The 16,014-nt window shown below is 38.6% G+C and overlaps 1 protein-coding gene across 4 annotated transcripts in view; it reads left to right on the top strand.

The window, feature by feature from the left end:
• ankmy2 (ankyrin repeat and MYND domain containing 2) overlaps positions 1-16,014 on the top strand; it is a 30,595-nt gene that overhangs the window by 6,173 nt on the left and 8,408 nt on the right. For all 4 annotated transcript variants that reach the window (XM_031903806.1, XM_031903805.1, XM_004915416.4 and 1 more), the window contains exons 2-8: positions 763-827; positions 5,924-6,062; positions 7,982-8,080; positions 9,792-9,952; positions 10,524-10,738; positions 13,183-13,318; positions 15,303-15,431. In XM_031903806.1, coding sequence (XP_031759666.1) covers positions 763-827; positions 5,924-6,062; positions 7,982-8,080; positions 9,792-9,952; positions 10,524-10,738; positions 13,183-13,318; positions 15,303-15,431 — 944 coding nt within the window. The remainder of the gene's footprint in view (positions 1-762; positions 828-5,923; positions 6,063-7,981; positions 8,081-9,791; positions 9,953-10,523; positions 10,739-13,182; positions 13,319-15,302; positions 15,432-16,014) is intronic.

Genomic DNA, 16,014 nt, shown 5'->3' with positions numbered 1-16,014 from the left:
CTCAGCTGAAGAAAAGATACTTTAACTATTCACCACAAACAGCAATAAGTGGTGTGGATTTACACAATCACCTCTGTTCTCCTATTTTCCCCTGTTCCTTATAATGAAAGTATTGCTAGTAGTACCCTGTATATTGTATGTGTTCTTAAAAAAATTGTAAAATAGTTATCTTTTTATTTTTTAATCATATAAAGTCTGTATATGTTGATAAAACACCTACAAATAAACTTTTGGCTATAAATGTCCAAGTTTTAGGTGGGTTTTTTGCTGGTGATGGTGTTTTACATGAAGGTTGTGGTAGAGATCAGTAAAATATTTATTCCTGTGAATGGCTACTGTGTTTGTATGTGTGCAGAACCTTTGCCCAATCTGTTATTAGATTTTTACTCAAACCTGATATGCGCTGTGATGTTTTATAGGGATAGTTCCCCTGTCTGTAAAAGAATTCAACTAGTATTTAGAAAACATAAGATTATGACTGTTATGCAGTTTGTTTTAACAACAACTGAAAATAAGGTATAATGGAGTTATTATGGCAAAAGAAATACTAAACTGCAATGTCCAAGAGAGATACTATTTTTTAGTCCTGGTAATAAACTTGACAGTCAGAGTCTTCTTTGTGTGAGTTTTACAACATTTAATTTTTTTGTTACATGTAATTAATGAATATACAATAATATTTATTTTTTTTTCTCCTGTAAAATTATATGTGATGATTAATGTGCCATTTATAACTGCCTTTTATACTGTTATAATCAACAGGGAATATTCAAGAGACTAGGAGACTTTTAGGGAGCAAGGATGTCCGTGTTAACTGTTTGGATGAGGTAAGGGCTATTGCTATCTCTTGAAAAACTATACCTCTTGGTGTCCATGGGCACACAAAGCGTTTGCTAAAAACATAGCTCCCAACTGTCCCGATTTTCACGGGACAGTCCCTCTTTTGATGGCTCATCCCGCAGTCCCGGATTCTTGCTGAAAAGTCCCTCATTTCCCTTTGATCTCCTGCACTGAAGCTAAAAAGATACAAATTTACTAAAAAATAGCTTTTGGCAGAGAGCCCAGAAAGTTAAACAAGCTTCAGTTGCACTTAGCTACATTGTTTTTCACAATTAACTAAAAAGTAGCTTTTGGCAGAGAACCCTACAAGCCTAACAAGCCACACCTGCACTGAGATACAATTGTAACTAATAAGCTAAACTGGTCTCTTGGGGGAACTGAGACTCGCAGCTTAAAGGGCAATAAGCAGAAATGTGTTCAAACTTTAACCTGCCAAATTTAGTCAAATGGAGTGGTATTTAGGGGGCGAGGTTGCAAAAATGGGCGTGGTCAAAAAACTTTGCCGCACTGCGCGCAGGATTTCTTTCTGTCCCTCTTTCCATTTTCAAAATGTTGGGAGGTATATAAAAATGATGCAAGAAATATACATTTTATTTCCACTCCAGACTCCAATATCCTTCAATAAAGATTAGCCTCTGAAATAATCAAACTGCTGAATAGAAAAACAAAGGCCTCATCGTAATATTAAACAGCTTAGTTAAAAAGACTGTGTGTACAAACCTTGAAGCATAAATACAATTCACACTTCTGCATGCTGACTAAATGTAAATGTTAGTATTTGATTTCCTTTGGGTTTTGTAGTTCTAACACCATTGCAATGCAGCAAGTCTTCTCTCTTTCTGCATTTTAGCAGATGTCTTGGTGTTATCCTCTGTTACATTTCCATAAATCACTAAAAATTAATCAGTTAATTTAGAATGTTAATTTATGGCACTGCAGCCATTACATGTGCATATTGTGCAATGGCATACAGGGTGTTTTGTTGCCATAGTGAAATTGACTAATTTACTCAGTAGCACAGTAATGGCTGCATCCCTTCTGGTGTCATAACAAATACAGCAGTGCTGTCCTTATGAAATCATATGGAATCGCACCACAGTGGCATAACACCACTGCCCTAAATGGAACATGAATTTTCTGTAAGATTGTGTATGTGTGCTAAACTTTTATTGTACTTTAAAGGACTATGTCAGTGTTTTAAAGAAGGGAAGGCAAAAACTAAGTAAGCTTTATCAGAAAGGTCTATGTAAATACAGCCATAAGCACTCACAGAAACACTGCACTGATTCCTCTATCAAAAGAAACACAGGATTTCTTGTCTCTCTTTTTTTTTTGTAAACATATTCTTAGGGTATCTGACTTTCTCTCTCAGAAAAATCCTTCATTCCTGGGGCCTGAGTCTGGGCAGTTCTCTCCTCTCCTCACTCCTCCCTCCCACAAGAATGCTAAGAACTCCCTCCCTTTGCACCAGCCAAAATGTTAAACACCTCTATAAGAGTAATGATCCAGAATTTTAGAGTTTTCACTGGGCTTACCATTTTTTATTTTGTTAGTCAGTGACCCTGCACATGCTCAGTGTGCTCTGGGCAACTGTATAGAAGCAAAGCTTGGGGTTGTTTCTGTCTTTACACACCTGTGGGGTAGAAAATTTGCTTGTGCCCCACAAGTTGTCTTCAGGGTCAGATTGGGCCGGTGCTGGCATTCCCCAGCTGACCTTCCTCTCCTGATCGCACCCAGACACAACTTAAGCTTCTTGAAAAGTCTTTTTTTAATGCAATAATATGGTTTGAAACAATTACTTTGAGACTCAAATAAAGTGTAACAGTAGTATATTGTCCTCCGGCTGCATTCTCAAATCCAACAATTCCCTGCACACTTGATGTCAATAAGTAAAGGAACATCACTGTGCAATGCATTGTGGGTTGTATAGTTCCTGTGTGCTGTCTAAAAAGCTGTTGAGAAGTTGTTACAATTTGTAACATCAATGTTTTAGTCCCACCTCCTCTGCCAGAATTTTAAATGATGCAGAAAGAGAAGAACTGTTTTGCAGCTGGTGTTTGGCATATGAAAATGGTATTTGTTCATACTTTTTAAAGGAACAGATTGCATTTAAATAAAATGCAATTCTTTATGGTGTTAATAGTCATCCTGTCCTAAAACAAACCCTGTTCCTCATTTAGAGCAAGCTTGCCACCCTATCATCAGGTAAACCTTTAACTCCAGTTTGTCTCTTCACACAACCAAATAAATAAAAAAACTAGCATCAAGTGATGTTTAATGTTGCCTTGCCTCATATGTTTTCATTGCATGCTTTATTAAATGATTTAAAACTCTTTCTGTGGTGAAGAATGTCTTGCTTCTTCTCTGTAATCCCTCCGATTTTTTCTGCTCGCCTCTGGTACAACTTGATCTTTTATGGTTGGGATTTCTAAAGTAGTTTATTGCTAACTGACTTTATCACGCCATAAAAGCTGCATCTAATGTTACAGTCCATATAATCCTAAAGTCTAATTAAATTTAATCCGACAGAAAAATCACAGCTTATATTAATGGTACATTTGGGTTCTTGTTATGCTGTGCTGGTGATGCCCCAAGCCGTTGTTAGCCAGTGTAATGTAAAATGTAGTTTTGATTTCTACAGGTATGGGATCCCTTATCCGGAAACCCATTATCCAGAAAGCTCTGAAATACGGAAAGCCCGTCTCCCATAGACTCAATTTTAATTAAATAATATAAAATTTTAAAACTGATTTCCTTTTTCTCTATAGTAATAAAACAGTACCTTGTAATTGATCCCAACTAAAATATAAGTAATCCTTATTGGATGCAAAACAATCCTATGGGATTTAATTAATGTTTTATTGATATTTTAGTAGACTTAAGGTATGGAGATCCAATTACAGAAAGATCTCTTATCCGGAATACCCTTGGTCCCGAGCATTCTGGATAATGGGTCCTATACCTGTACTGGATTTTTACATTTTAACACATGCAACCTAACCAAATAGTGTACCTCTACAAAAATGTAGAAATAGGAGGAAAGGGACTAATCATGGGACTTCCACTCTGTATCATATTAGTAATGTGCGGGTAAGGTAAAACTCAACGCACACCAGGTCCAGACTGGAATTCAAAATAGGCCCTGGCATTTTAAGCACATAGAGGCCCAAACAGCCCCCCATCAGTTCACTAAATAGTGACTGCCTATGGCACCTTACAGCAGCCCCTCTGGCATTTGCCATAATCTACAAATTGCCAGTCTTTGCATGACTCACACTCAATCCTTACCCGCAAAACCTTAAACCACACCCAACTCTAACCTGAAAAATGTTGCGATTGTGGGACCTGCACCCAACCTGTACCTGCGTCTTTTCACTCTGCATACCTTAGGTTTCAGGACAGGGAAACACTGAGCAGCAGAAAAGTATTCTTCCCCTTCCTGACCCGCATCCAAACTGAACCTGCAGTGGTCACCTAAATTTCAATCCTAACCCGCCTGATCTAAGGGTAAATCCGCACATCAAACTGCACAACTGGTTTATCTACAACTCTGAATATCTATCTGTTCTCTTCAACCAACAAAGGACACGATAAGGATTCTAAAAGTCACTATAAAGGTCCCCATTGGAGATGTCGCCAAGCGAGCGGATCTTCATCCGATATCCCCACCTACGGGTGGGCGATATCGTGTAGCAAGTGGCTTGAAAAAAAAATAATCCGATCGTTTGGCCCTGGTGCCAAACGATCGGATTACATTTGCGGCCATGGGGCAGTCGGTTCGGGGACCGCATCAACGAGCCGATGCGGTCCCCGATCCGACTGGATTTTCTAACCTGGGCGATCGAGATCTGGCCAATTTCAGGCCAGATATCGGTCGGCCAGACCGCTCTGTTCTGCCCATACACGGGCCGATTAGCTGCCGAATCGGTCCAAGGGACCGATATCGGCAGCTATAGTCGGCCTGTGTATGGGGACCTTAAGCGAAGAACTGATAGGCACTAATTGCATGAAACTGCTTCCAGTTGCCAAGGATTTATGTGGAAATTCCAGCATTCTAGTTCCCAGTGATTGCAGGGTCAAGATTCTTTTAATGCTTTATAGGCAATGAAAGCAAATGGCGGATGATATCATAAATGTCTGCCTTTGTCAGTGTTAAAGGTTTACTGAAACTCAATGTGAACACATTTGACACATACCTAAAGCCAAATGGCTAATGTGCATTTTGCTTATTTAGTTGTGCCAGCAGTCCAATGGATGCCATGTGTCAACTTTTACGTATGCATTGCTGAAGCTAAAGGGGCATGTTTGTATTCAAGAAGTGCATATTTTTTCAGGGGACTAAATGAGAAGGTGAGGACAGTTAATATGTTGTCGGGGCTGCAGACATATTTTATAGCCCTGTTAAAGGAGAAGGAAAGGCTAATAAATAGTTAATCTCAAGCTACCAGCATACCTTCAGTTCTCTCAATAGTGCCCTTATTTCTCCCGTTCAGATGATCAGAAGCCTCACAGGAAAAAAAAACCCACTGAGCTCTGTAAACAAAATTCCCATAATGCCAAGCAAGACCCCTGTATGAAGACCCCTGTACATGCGCATTTGTAAGACTATAAGCAAACTTCCTGCTGTATGGCTTAGATCCACATTCCTAAGAGGGAAGGGAGTGCTTAGCATTCTTATGGGAGGGGGGAGCAGGAGATAGGAGAGAGCTGCACAGACTCTGGCACAGGAAAAAAGGAGACAAGAAATCCTATGTTTCTTTTGATAGAGTGCAGCATTTCTGTGAGTGCTTATGGCTGTATTTCATAGACCTTTCTGATAAAGCTTACTTAGTTTTACATTTCCTTCTCATTTAAGGATGAAATGCTTTCAAAATGTTTCTGCACGGTAACCATCTTATTGCTTTGTAAAAAAAAAAAAGAGAATATTGATTGGCCCCTGCCTGCTTGATTCTCTATATTACCATGTACCCACTGCCTGCTAATAAACTGCCATTTGTAAACACAGATGGTGGTTTTAAAACCTTTTTTCATATGATCACAAAGCTATGAAATAAAAGTAAGGTTCCTGCTTATTCCTTTGCAGCACGGAATGACTCCTCTTATGCATGCAGCCTACAAAGGAAAGGTGGATATGTGCAAACTTTTATTGCAACATGGAGCAGATGTCAACTGTAATGAACATGAACATGGGTACACAGCATTGATGTTTGCTGGCCTCTCGGGTAAATAAGTGATTTTCTTAAAAATCAGAATACAAAGATGTCTTTTTATGCTTTCAAATACTGTAATGCTTCACTGTGCTATACATGTCCCATATATTATATTCATTTCAAGAAATTTATGCCCTGTTATCTTGTTTTCCTTAAACAAATATAAATACATGAATCACTGTGTACACAGGTCATTCCTTTTCTCTATATTAGCCTTTATAAATATGAGTGGGTGCTATATTATTTGACTAAGCTCAGTCAATCTACTTCCAGGCAGCAGAGATGGTGTTTCTGCAAACCTCTCTTGGGAAATTGATAGGACTACTGATTCTCTGACTCCTGAATACAGTGAGCTAGACCAACCAAGACATTTTCCATAGATGTCAAAAAATTGTGCACAACCCCTAAAAAAGGTGTGAAAAGTCCTGCATTTACTGGAATATTTATCTCTGCCTTCTATATTTTACTCACATTACTTAGTTACCTTGAAGCTTCCCTTTACATCTGTGTTACAAAGCTGTGCAAAGAAAATATTCATTTTATAAAAGTCATGGTCAGGAAACATAAGCACCGTTTGCTCTCTATACCAGCTATCAGTTGAACAGCAGCAAAAGTCAACTCAGGCTGCTAAGAATTTAATTTAGAAGATATTTCACCATCAGCCAAAGATAGTTTAGTTGATGAGCCGTCACTCTCCTATAAAAGAATTTGCATTTTATAGTTTCCCTTTTGATTAAAATCTAACCCCCAATCTGCATGAAACCCCAGCCACATTATGGAATGCACCAGCCCTTTGTCTTCTGGAAATTATGTCTATATCTCCTATGAGTATGGAATATAGAACAAATTGCATTCTAGCCATAGGAAGTATAGTAGAAGTATTTCTCTATAATTGTTCAATTAGTGGAAAAGACACTTAGAAATAACTAGAGACCATAACCATTATTTCAGAAACACAGCTAGGCACACTGTGCTGTACCACCGGCCCCTCTGTTAGTATCATGGTCATTTGCAGGAGCTCAAATTATACCCCAACAATCATGGACCAGTGACCCGACCAATAAAAAGTCTTTGCGTGCCTATAGTACCTTTCAGAGGATTTATTTCTCAGGTTTCAGGGTTTTTTCCTTACTATCGCTGGTTCTTCACAAATCATCAATATAGTAAATCTCAGAGCAGTTTAATGGTGAACATCAAGCAAATGCCACAAAGCTCAGCCGGGGAGACAGATCTGATTGCTTTAGGAAGTCTGACCAAGAAGATTGGTGGCAAATATAATTTAATGCGTTTTCTTACGAGTAAAGATGAATGGGAGCAGCTGCATTTGCTGTAGCTACATTGTTGCCATGGTGACTCCAAAATTGTAATTTTGATGAAAATAATCTTTGAATACAAGGAGATCTAAGATAAAGTGCCTTGCTTAAATATTCAAATCCTTGGCCCATCATTTCCTTTACTATATGAAAGATCATTTTATGTTCATAAGATAATCTTAAAGGGTTTGTTGACCTTTGAGTAAACTTTTAGTATGATATAGAAAATCATTTTCTGAGACAATTTGCAATAGGTCTTCAGTTTTTAATTTATTTACATTTTTGTTTAGCAGTTCGGAATTACGGAAAGCCCGTCTCCTATGGACTCCATTTTAATCAAATAATTCAGATTTTTAAAACTGATTTCCTTTTTCTCTGTAATAATAAAACAGTACCTTGTATTTGATCCCAACTAAGATATAATTAATCCTTATTGGAAGCAAAACAGTCCTATTGGGTTTATTTAATGTAAAAATGAATTTTTAATAGACATGGTGTGGAGGACCAAATTATGGAAAGACCCTTTATCTGTAAAACCCCAGATCCCGAGCATTCTGAATAACAGGTCTCATACCTGAACTAAAATATGCCCTTTTCTTTTTTCTAACTGAAATACAGGGAATAAAGAAATTGCTTGGCTGATGCTGGAGGCTGGAGCTGACGCAGATGTAGTCAACTCTGTTGGGAGAACGGCAGCACAAATGGCAGCTTTTGTAGGTAAAACATTTACTGACAATTTTATAAAATGTATTGTGCATGGTTGTAATCATATAAAAGCAGGTTTGATATCCACTGTTCCTAATTGTAACATCATTAGAGCAATTTGCATTTTTAGTATATGAGTTATTAAAAAGGCATTCATTGATTCATTTATTTGACTTTAACTAGAACTCATCTAACCCCCAGATCACTTGGCATAGGACCTTCAAATGCTGAAATTATAGCCACAGTGTGCAACATTGTAATTACAGACTAAGTTCTCTTTCTTAATAACATTTAAGCGCATACACAATATTGCATGTTTCACTTGTGCTGGTTAATGAGCCTTATGAACTTAGACAGCTAGCAGGAAAGATGTTGACTCTTCACAGCCATGTCATTTAGACTCCTCATGTTGGATCTGTTTTGACCCAAAAACATCTGATATATCCTAGTGCAGCTCTATGCCTCTAGTGCAGGGGTCAGGAACCTTTTTGGCTGAGAGAGCCATAAACGCCACATATTTTAACATGTAATTCCGTGAGAGCCATACAATATGTTTGGCCGCGGATGCTACGGGGCAAGGTCGGGTGGGTCCCAAGGATGCCGGATGCGATGCAGAGGAGGTCGTGGCCTGCACTCGGCGGATAGAAGACGTGTTCTAAGGCTTAGAACACGTCTTCTATCCGCCGAGCGCAGGGGCAAGGTAGGGTGGGTGCCAAGGATGCCGGATGCGATGCGGAGGAGGGTGTGGCCTGCGACGAGTTAGGGCTTAGAACGTGTCTTCTATGCACCGAGCGCAGGCCACGCCCCCAGTTATTTTTTTTATTAAAGATTTGGCAGCGAGCCAGATGCTGCCATCAAAAGAGCCACATCTGGCTCCCGAGCCATAGGTTCCCTACCCCTGCTCTAGTGCCTAAATGGAACACACAGCCACACACTGCTCTTTTACTTTTCTCTGTTTTCCAAACTATTTTAGTATAAACTGATCTGGATGGGATTAATGCTGGAAAGAGGGGATCCCCTGGGAAGAGTTGTGTTGCTGTCAAGCTTTCTAGATGGAAATGTACATTAACCCCTTTGTGTCTTTGGACAAGTTAAAAAATAAAATACATTTCAGGAATGGAAATTATATTTATTTGGAAGTATATGTATATAGTTGCCTATAATTTGAGAGCACTAAACATATATGATTTCCTCCACTGCATAGTTACATTTAGAGGAAATAGCTGCCAGTTACAGCATGTCAGTTTTTGCTAGTAGTTGCATGGGGGGTGGGTGAGGGGGGGTGATGTTGATGGGAAAATTGGAGGATAATCCCTACTTAATATGATAGTATAGTTTCTATGCAACTTATTGCTTTTTTGAGTGTTTCATAAATAATGTGCACAGCTGACTACTTTAAACTGATGTTTCCCCTTGTTCGCACTTAATATGGCAAATGTATATGTTATGGTGGGATTTATAGTTTATAAACACCAACAAAGCCACTGTTTTGTAATCCTTAGTGTATAATATACTGTTATCAAACTATATACAGTATATAATATAGTGTAGTGCAGGAAAGTCATATGTAAAAGGCCATAATGTTACAGAATTCCTTCTGTATAGTATAGGAGGTCCTGAGTCATGTGGCTGAAATGATAAAGGGTTTTAGAAGGGTTTCAGATGTATCTACAGTATATAAACAATATATAATAGATTTAACTTATAATCTGTTATGTTTTAGGCCAGCATGATTGTGTCACAGTAATCAACAACTTTTTTCCACGGGAAAAACTGGATTATTACACCAAGACTCAAGGGTTAAACAAAGAACCTAAATTACCATCAAAATTAGCTGGACCCTTGTACAAGGTTATTACAACCACAAACTTGCATCCTGTTAAGGTGAGACCTTCCTCCCAACTTTGTGAATGAATTTACTGCCATTGTAATACGATGAATAACAATGATTATCCTCTGTTATCATGTTAGCTCTTACATGACGTTTATACACAGAATATTTTGGATATGGCAAATCTAAGTGTGTTTGGCTGAGGTCTGACGTTCTGAAGGAGGTAAAGTGATGTTGTTGATATTTAGCCTATGCCTTTACAAGTGAGGCATTCTTATACTGTCCTAATAATGTATGGACAAGAATAGCTTATTATGTACACAGCATCACTTGTGCAAATTAATGGAAAAAGACCCAGGTCCATGATTGTTTACATTCTGTGTGAAGGAACAAGGCTCAACAATTCATAATCATATGTATTTTTTTTGACCAATTACACTTCACCCCTGTGCCCATTTTAAGTCACCTGAAAAAGTGATATGTCATAGGCATGCTTGTATTCCATGTCAATGGCTTATGGTTGGAATGGACTGGGACAAATTCTGATTGTCTGGGAGTTTTCATTTTACTGCTGCAGGTTTCCTATTTCACCTAAAAGGTTGTCCCTTGTATTTGAACCTTCAGATTGTCTTTCTAATAAAAGAGAACCCCCTTCTGATGGAGATAGATGCTTTAAAGAAATGTTGCACAGTGCTGGATTTAATCTGTGAGAAATGTATGAAGCAAAAGGACATGAATGAAGTTTTGGCTGTGAAAATGCACTATATTAGTTGTGTAATGCAGAAGTGCTCTACATTCCTCCAGGATCAAGAAGACAAACTTGATAACTTTATTAAAAAGTAAGTGGTTTTGTAATAGTAATTGTGTTGTGCGTGTATACATGTCACAAAATGTAAGATCAAAGATCAAAATGTAGATCCATCAAAACAGCTGAAAGCTTCTATTTAAGGTACTGCTGTATGTTAGTCACACAGGCAAATTCCATATTTCACCTGTGGTGCAGGGGCAAGGGTTTACTTATAGAAAATGTGCTAGAAAAGTTTAAAATGCTATTGGTTTTAAGTTGCATTCAAAATATTGCAAGAGAGAAATTCATTTTTTCTTTAAAACTGCAGTTTGTTTTAATACAGGATGGTAACCAACTGAGTTATGAGTTAATTTTGACCTGGGCACTCTTTGCCTATTCTTCCCATGTCTGCATGGGTTCCCATTGGCTACTCTGGTTTCCTCCCACCCTCCCAACACCCAAACTATAAAGGCAGGTTAATTGGCTCCTGATTAAACTGACTTTAAACTAGAAGGAATTTTGGGATGGAAACCCAGGATCACTAAAATGTTTTGATTAGCATACTGTTTTTGAAAACCCAATGTGGGTAAGCTTTAGAACTAGGTTTTCTTTCCAGAGTTCCTTGTGCTATGTGTGCAAATGAGGAGAGGTTGTGCAAGCTTTGGGGAGTCCCTGTTTCTGCTATACCTGTAGCAATCTATTAGTGGGTGTTTTCAGTTGTCAGTACTGTCAGACCACACTCTACTGTCCCTGGCCACTAGGCCATGCTATGTTGGGTATGAGGATGAGGACTACAGGAAGGCTGTGGGTGGTAAGTAAGGATGTGACCAGACAATACATTTGTTGGCAGTCAGACTGCCATTTTTTTTCTTAATAACTACACAGGTTTTGTTTGTTTTGTTAAGCCTCTTAATATAACAATTAGAAAGATACAGTATGTAATGTAGGTGTAGTTACAGATCAGAAACTTAAAGTGGACCTGTCACCCAGACATAAAAAGCTGTATAATAAAAGTCCTTTTCAAATTAAACAAGAAACCCAAATTCATTTCTATATTAACACATCCAAACCCATTATAAAGGCATTTAAAAATCCCATCTGTCAATCACATATTGCCTGCCCCGCCTGTATGCCTTAGGCATAGAGGCGGGGCAGACAAGTACTTTAACTTTCAATTCAGCTCACACTTTCCCCCTCCCTCCTTACCATCTAATTGTGTAGCCAGTGCATGGGCCTGGGCATCTGGTCCCCCATTCTGGCACATACACAAGATTTTGGGGTGATACAAAGCTTGCCTTCATCACAGTGTCCACAAAATGGCACCTGCCTATTTGCTGTGATTGTGTAATTCCAGGACTGAAGGAAACCAGATTTATATTACTTATATAGCGTAAGTGAAGGTCCTCTTTAAGGCTAATGTCACATAGAGTGGGGTGGAAAGTTTCCATTATACTCAGTGGGTGATTTTGCCTTGTCTGACATTTCCCTCAGCAAAGAACTGAGAGAACATACTTTTAATATATACAACTGAACTATATTTAACCTGTGGAATAGATGCTATCAAAAGCCTTAATGGTACTTACAGTCATAAAAAGCATTTTGCAGTGAGAGAAAGGCTTTTGTCCAGCAGTATGGATAGACTTTTGCCTTCTATAACCGGTTACTCTTATTTTGCTTTTTTTTTTTTAGCCTGGGAGAATAAGTTTGAATAGCATTTGCAGCTTTGGAAAAAAAATCAATGTTGTCTCGGTTCAGGAACAAACAATATGCTCTTACTTTTCGAATTTTTGATAATCTCGAGCTTTTTCACTTCCAAAGGGTCTGTTTCAGGTCTCACTGTATTATTTGTTGTTAGCTTATTGATTTTTATGTTGCATTTACCACCCTTTCTGAAAGGCAGTGCATTCTCTTAAATCACAGCAAGAGCTTATGTTCTAGACATCATTATTTTCCTTCTTTCAAAAATATACTACAACGTTTTACAGTCCCATAACATGGTTTAGGGAGCGATATCAACAAAGTCATTTATATTTGCGCTCAGGAACCTTGTTCAGTGTTGGGTAGAGATGTACTGGAAATTTACCTCCTTTTTTACTGTCTCTAAAGGATCCAACTAAAAGGCTTGATTGCCTCAGCTGCAGCAAGATTCCTAAGCAACCTAAGTGAGCTGGGCTTGGCAGTGAGGTGGCTGTACTGCCGATAATCCCTTGTGTCTTTTTGGAACGGTGGCAGCAACCCTTTTAACATGATTCATTTTGGAAATGGCATTTGTGATTTTCCTTTCTCGTCACATTTCTTTTCTAAACTATTCCTAAAACACACAGGTTCTGTAAAATGTAAACTGTTCATAGTGAGTGCTCATGAAATAAGCGCCTACAAATTCAGTTTTCCAGGTATCAACTGATAGATTATCCCTTTGAGTACATTTAAAAAAAAACAAGACCTGCATATTGTATATTACTACATGTACCAGTTACCCCTCTGCCCAACTTGCAGTTTATTAAAAGGTAGAGATCCGGACTGCTTCCCCGTGTTCCAGGAGAAGTTCATCCGAGAATGCATCAGGAAGTTTCCCTACTGTGAAGCAACATTACTCCAGCAGCTTGTCCGGAGCATCGCTCCAGTGGAGATTGTAAGGCATTTTTATGTTACATTCATAGCACTGACCGTGATTAAATGCAAAATAAAGTAGTTCCAATTAGCTCAAGAATATTCAGCTTGTGCCAAAAATCTACCAACCAATTATTGATATTTATTTCAATAGCCACATTTGTTAGCGCTATTTTTTAAAAAGCTTTCTTGCATTGTCTGCAAGCAACCTTTAAAGGGCAAGGACCCCATCTATAGATTGTATGCCCTGCATAAAATGTACATGGGTTTCCTTGTGCTTTAAAGGACATGTCAACCTAAATTATTTATACAAATAACTAAAAAACCAAAAGTTGTTTAGAATTGAGTTTTCTTAGGCAAAAAGTTATTTTTGGGGTTCACATGTCCTTTAAAAGCAACCTTTTGCAGTAGGCAATGTAGGCAAATTGTGTGAAACATACCATGTTCATATATACAAGTTCTTTCCATCAGCCAATGAAACGTTGTTGTTATTATTATTACTGGTGCTCAGTACTTCTGCTGTTTTAATGTAAATAGAACATTTAGGCCAGTGGCACGTATGGTATTTTAGTGTTGCCCAAAACACCAGCTCTTTGACATTAGCTGAAATGTCAGCTTGCCCAGAGCCACATTAATTATTAGGCAATAGTACCATATGCAGGGCACCCTATAATGTATGCCTTTAATGCTAGTAGAAAGTGATATACAGCAAGAAATCAGCCCTTGATCCCAAAACACTGTTTGTGCCATAGCCTTTGGCTGCCACTTGAATGCATTTTTAACTTTGCTAAAGAAACCGGAGGAGCTTAAAAAAGTTTGAATAGGTTTTTCACGCTTGCATAGGCATGCTTGAACATTAATAGTTATTGATCTCCGTATGGCCAACCAGGGAATGTATACTTCACACTTTGTGTGTAATATATTATTCCTTCTAATTATAGCAGCTTGTTATTGTATAACAGAGTGAAAGGTGCTACATATGTCTTTGTACAGCAGCTTTAGGAAATCAAAGATTAGCCTTTCCTCGGCGATGCTAAGCCATCCTACTGAGAGTAGTCTAAGTAGAAATCTATAGGCCCTGGCCAGGTACCTATGCACCAGTAGCAGAAGCTTTAGCAAAGCAATGCATTGTAGCTCAGTTCTGTCTTCATGCTCATTTCAAGAGCAGGTACTTTCATGATGGTTTCCCCTGTGCCATGGTAGTTAAACAACTGCAGGTACCTTAATTGCATTTTAACCTACAGTGTATCTGGCATATTGTAGTGTTTTCCCTCACTGGGTTACAGAAAATAATCAATATAAATGAGTATAAATAATGGGCCGTATTGATGTCTCGGAGAGTCTTGCCCATGTGGGGCTAATATTGTCTCTGCATGGCAGAAGAAATCTTACTTGGACTCCTGCGTAACCACAAACCACTTTACAAACCAATATTGTTTGTCAACACCCCAGACAGTAGATAGATTACTCTAAAAATGGATATTTAATCAGTGGATAATGATATAAAGTTACTTGCATGAAAGATTGCAGCCCAATTCAACCCAACATTCAATAACTCTTCATTTTGTAATTCTTCATTTGTAGTGGTACAGGTCTCATTCTGTTCACACCAGCATACATTTATATTGAGAATGTTTTACTTGCTGAAAGGATAAACCTACTGATCTGGCCCCTCTGAGAAGATGGTATATTGGTATCTTAAGTGAGGGCTATTGGCCAGATATCTGTAAGGCAGGTTTCAAAACACATTGGGCAAGGGCTACATTGATGCATAGATGTGGTTGGTTACCTCCCAGTGGGTCTGTATACTCCCATTTAGAATCTGATCATTGACCTGTCGGCCAAATGATTGGGTCAGCCAGATTTGGCCTTGCACATTGGTGGCCAAATCTGGCAATGATCCTCTGCTTTGTTGACCTCCTCACACAAGCAATCTATTTGTGGATGACCAGTTTAGAGGTTTGATGAGGTTGGACATTGTTAACTAGATTGGTGTGTTCTTTCAGGGATCTGATCCCACCGCATTCTCGATACTTACGCAAGCTATTACTGGACAAGTGGGCTTTATCGATGCAGACTTTTGCACCACGTGTGGAGAGAAAGGTGCCACCAAGAGATGCTCAGTGTGCAAACTGGTAAGCTTATTGTAAATGCTGTCTTTTCTTTTGCATGTTAAAAAGGGTAAACGGATGAAAACTTAATGGCAAGCTGCATCCTAATTTTCAGTGTCATCAAAGCCAACACAGGGATAAATGGCCGCTTATGAGTTAGTTATTTATCACAACGCCAGATCTACTCTGCCCAATAAATTCAAGCTAAAAGGAGTGGGGTTCTAAGTAGTGTTTACTCCTAATTTATTTTTTAAGGCCAGCATCACTTACTGTAAAATTGTGATCTATAAAGAATAATGTGTCCCAGTGTTCTCACCCTGTTTAACGCCTTGATTAAAGGATTAATGCTATAATTCTCTGATAAAAAGGAAGGAACAACACAGTATTCTCAAGGAGGTGATGACATTGACTTTCTACAACACACTTAACGTTTCATACATGTTCTTTGACCAATCTCTTGCCCACTGTCTAACCTGCCCAGAGCTGACCAGGGATACTGGTAGTTAGAATTAAAAGAGAAGGAAAGGCTAATAAGTCTCCCCATATTTCACCTGTTCAGATGATCAGAAGCCAAACAGGAATTATAAAAGCTGTGTAAAGAAAGTTT

This window comes from Xenopus tropicalis, chromosome 6 (assembly GCF_000004195.4).
Source record: "Xenopus tropicalis strain Nigerian chromosome 6, UCB_Xtro_10.0, whole genome shotgun sequence".
NCBI classification, from domain to species: Eukaryota; Metazoa; Chordata; class Amphibia; order Anura; family Pipidae; genus Xenopus; species Xenopus tropicalis.
This window is presented reverse-complemented; position numbering and strand designations above follow the sequence as displayed.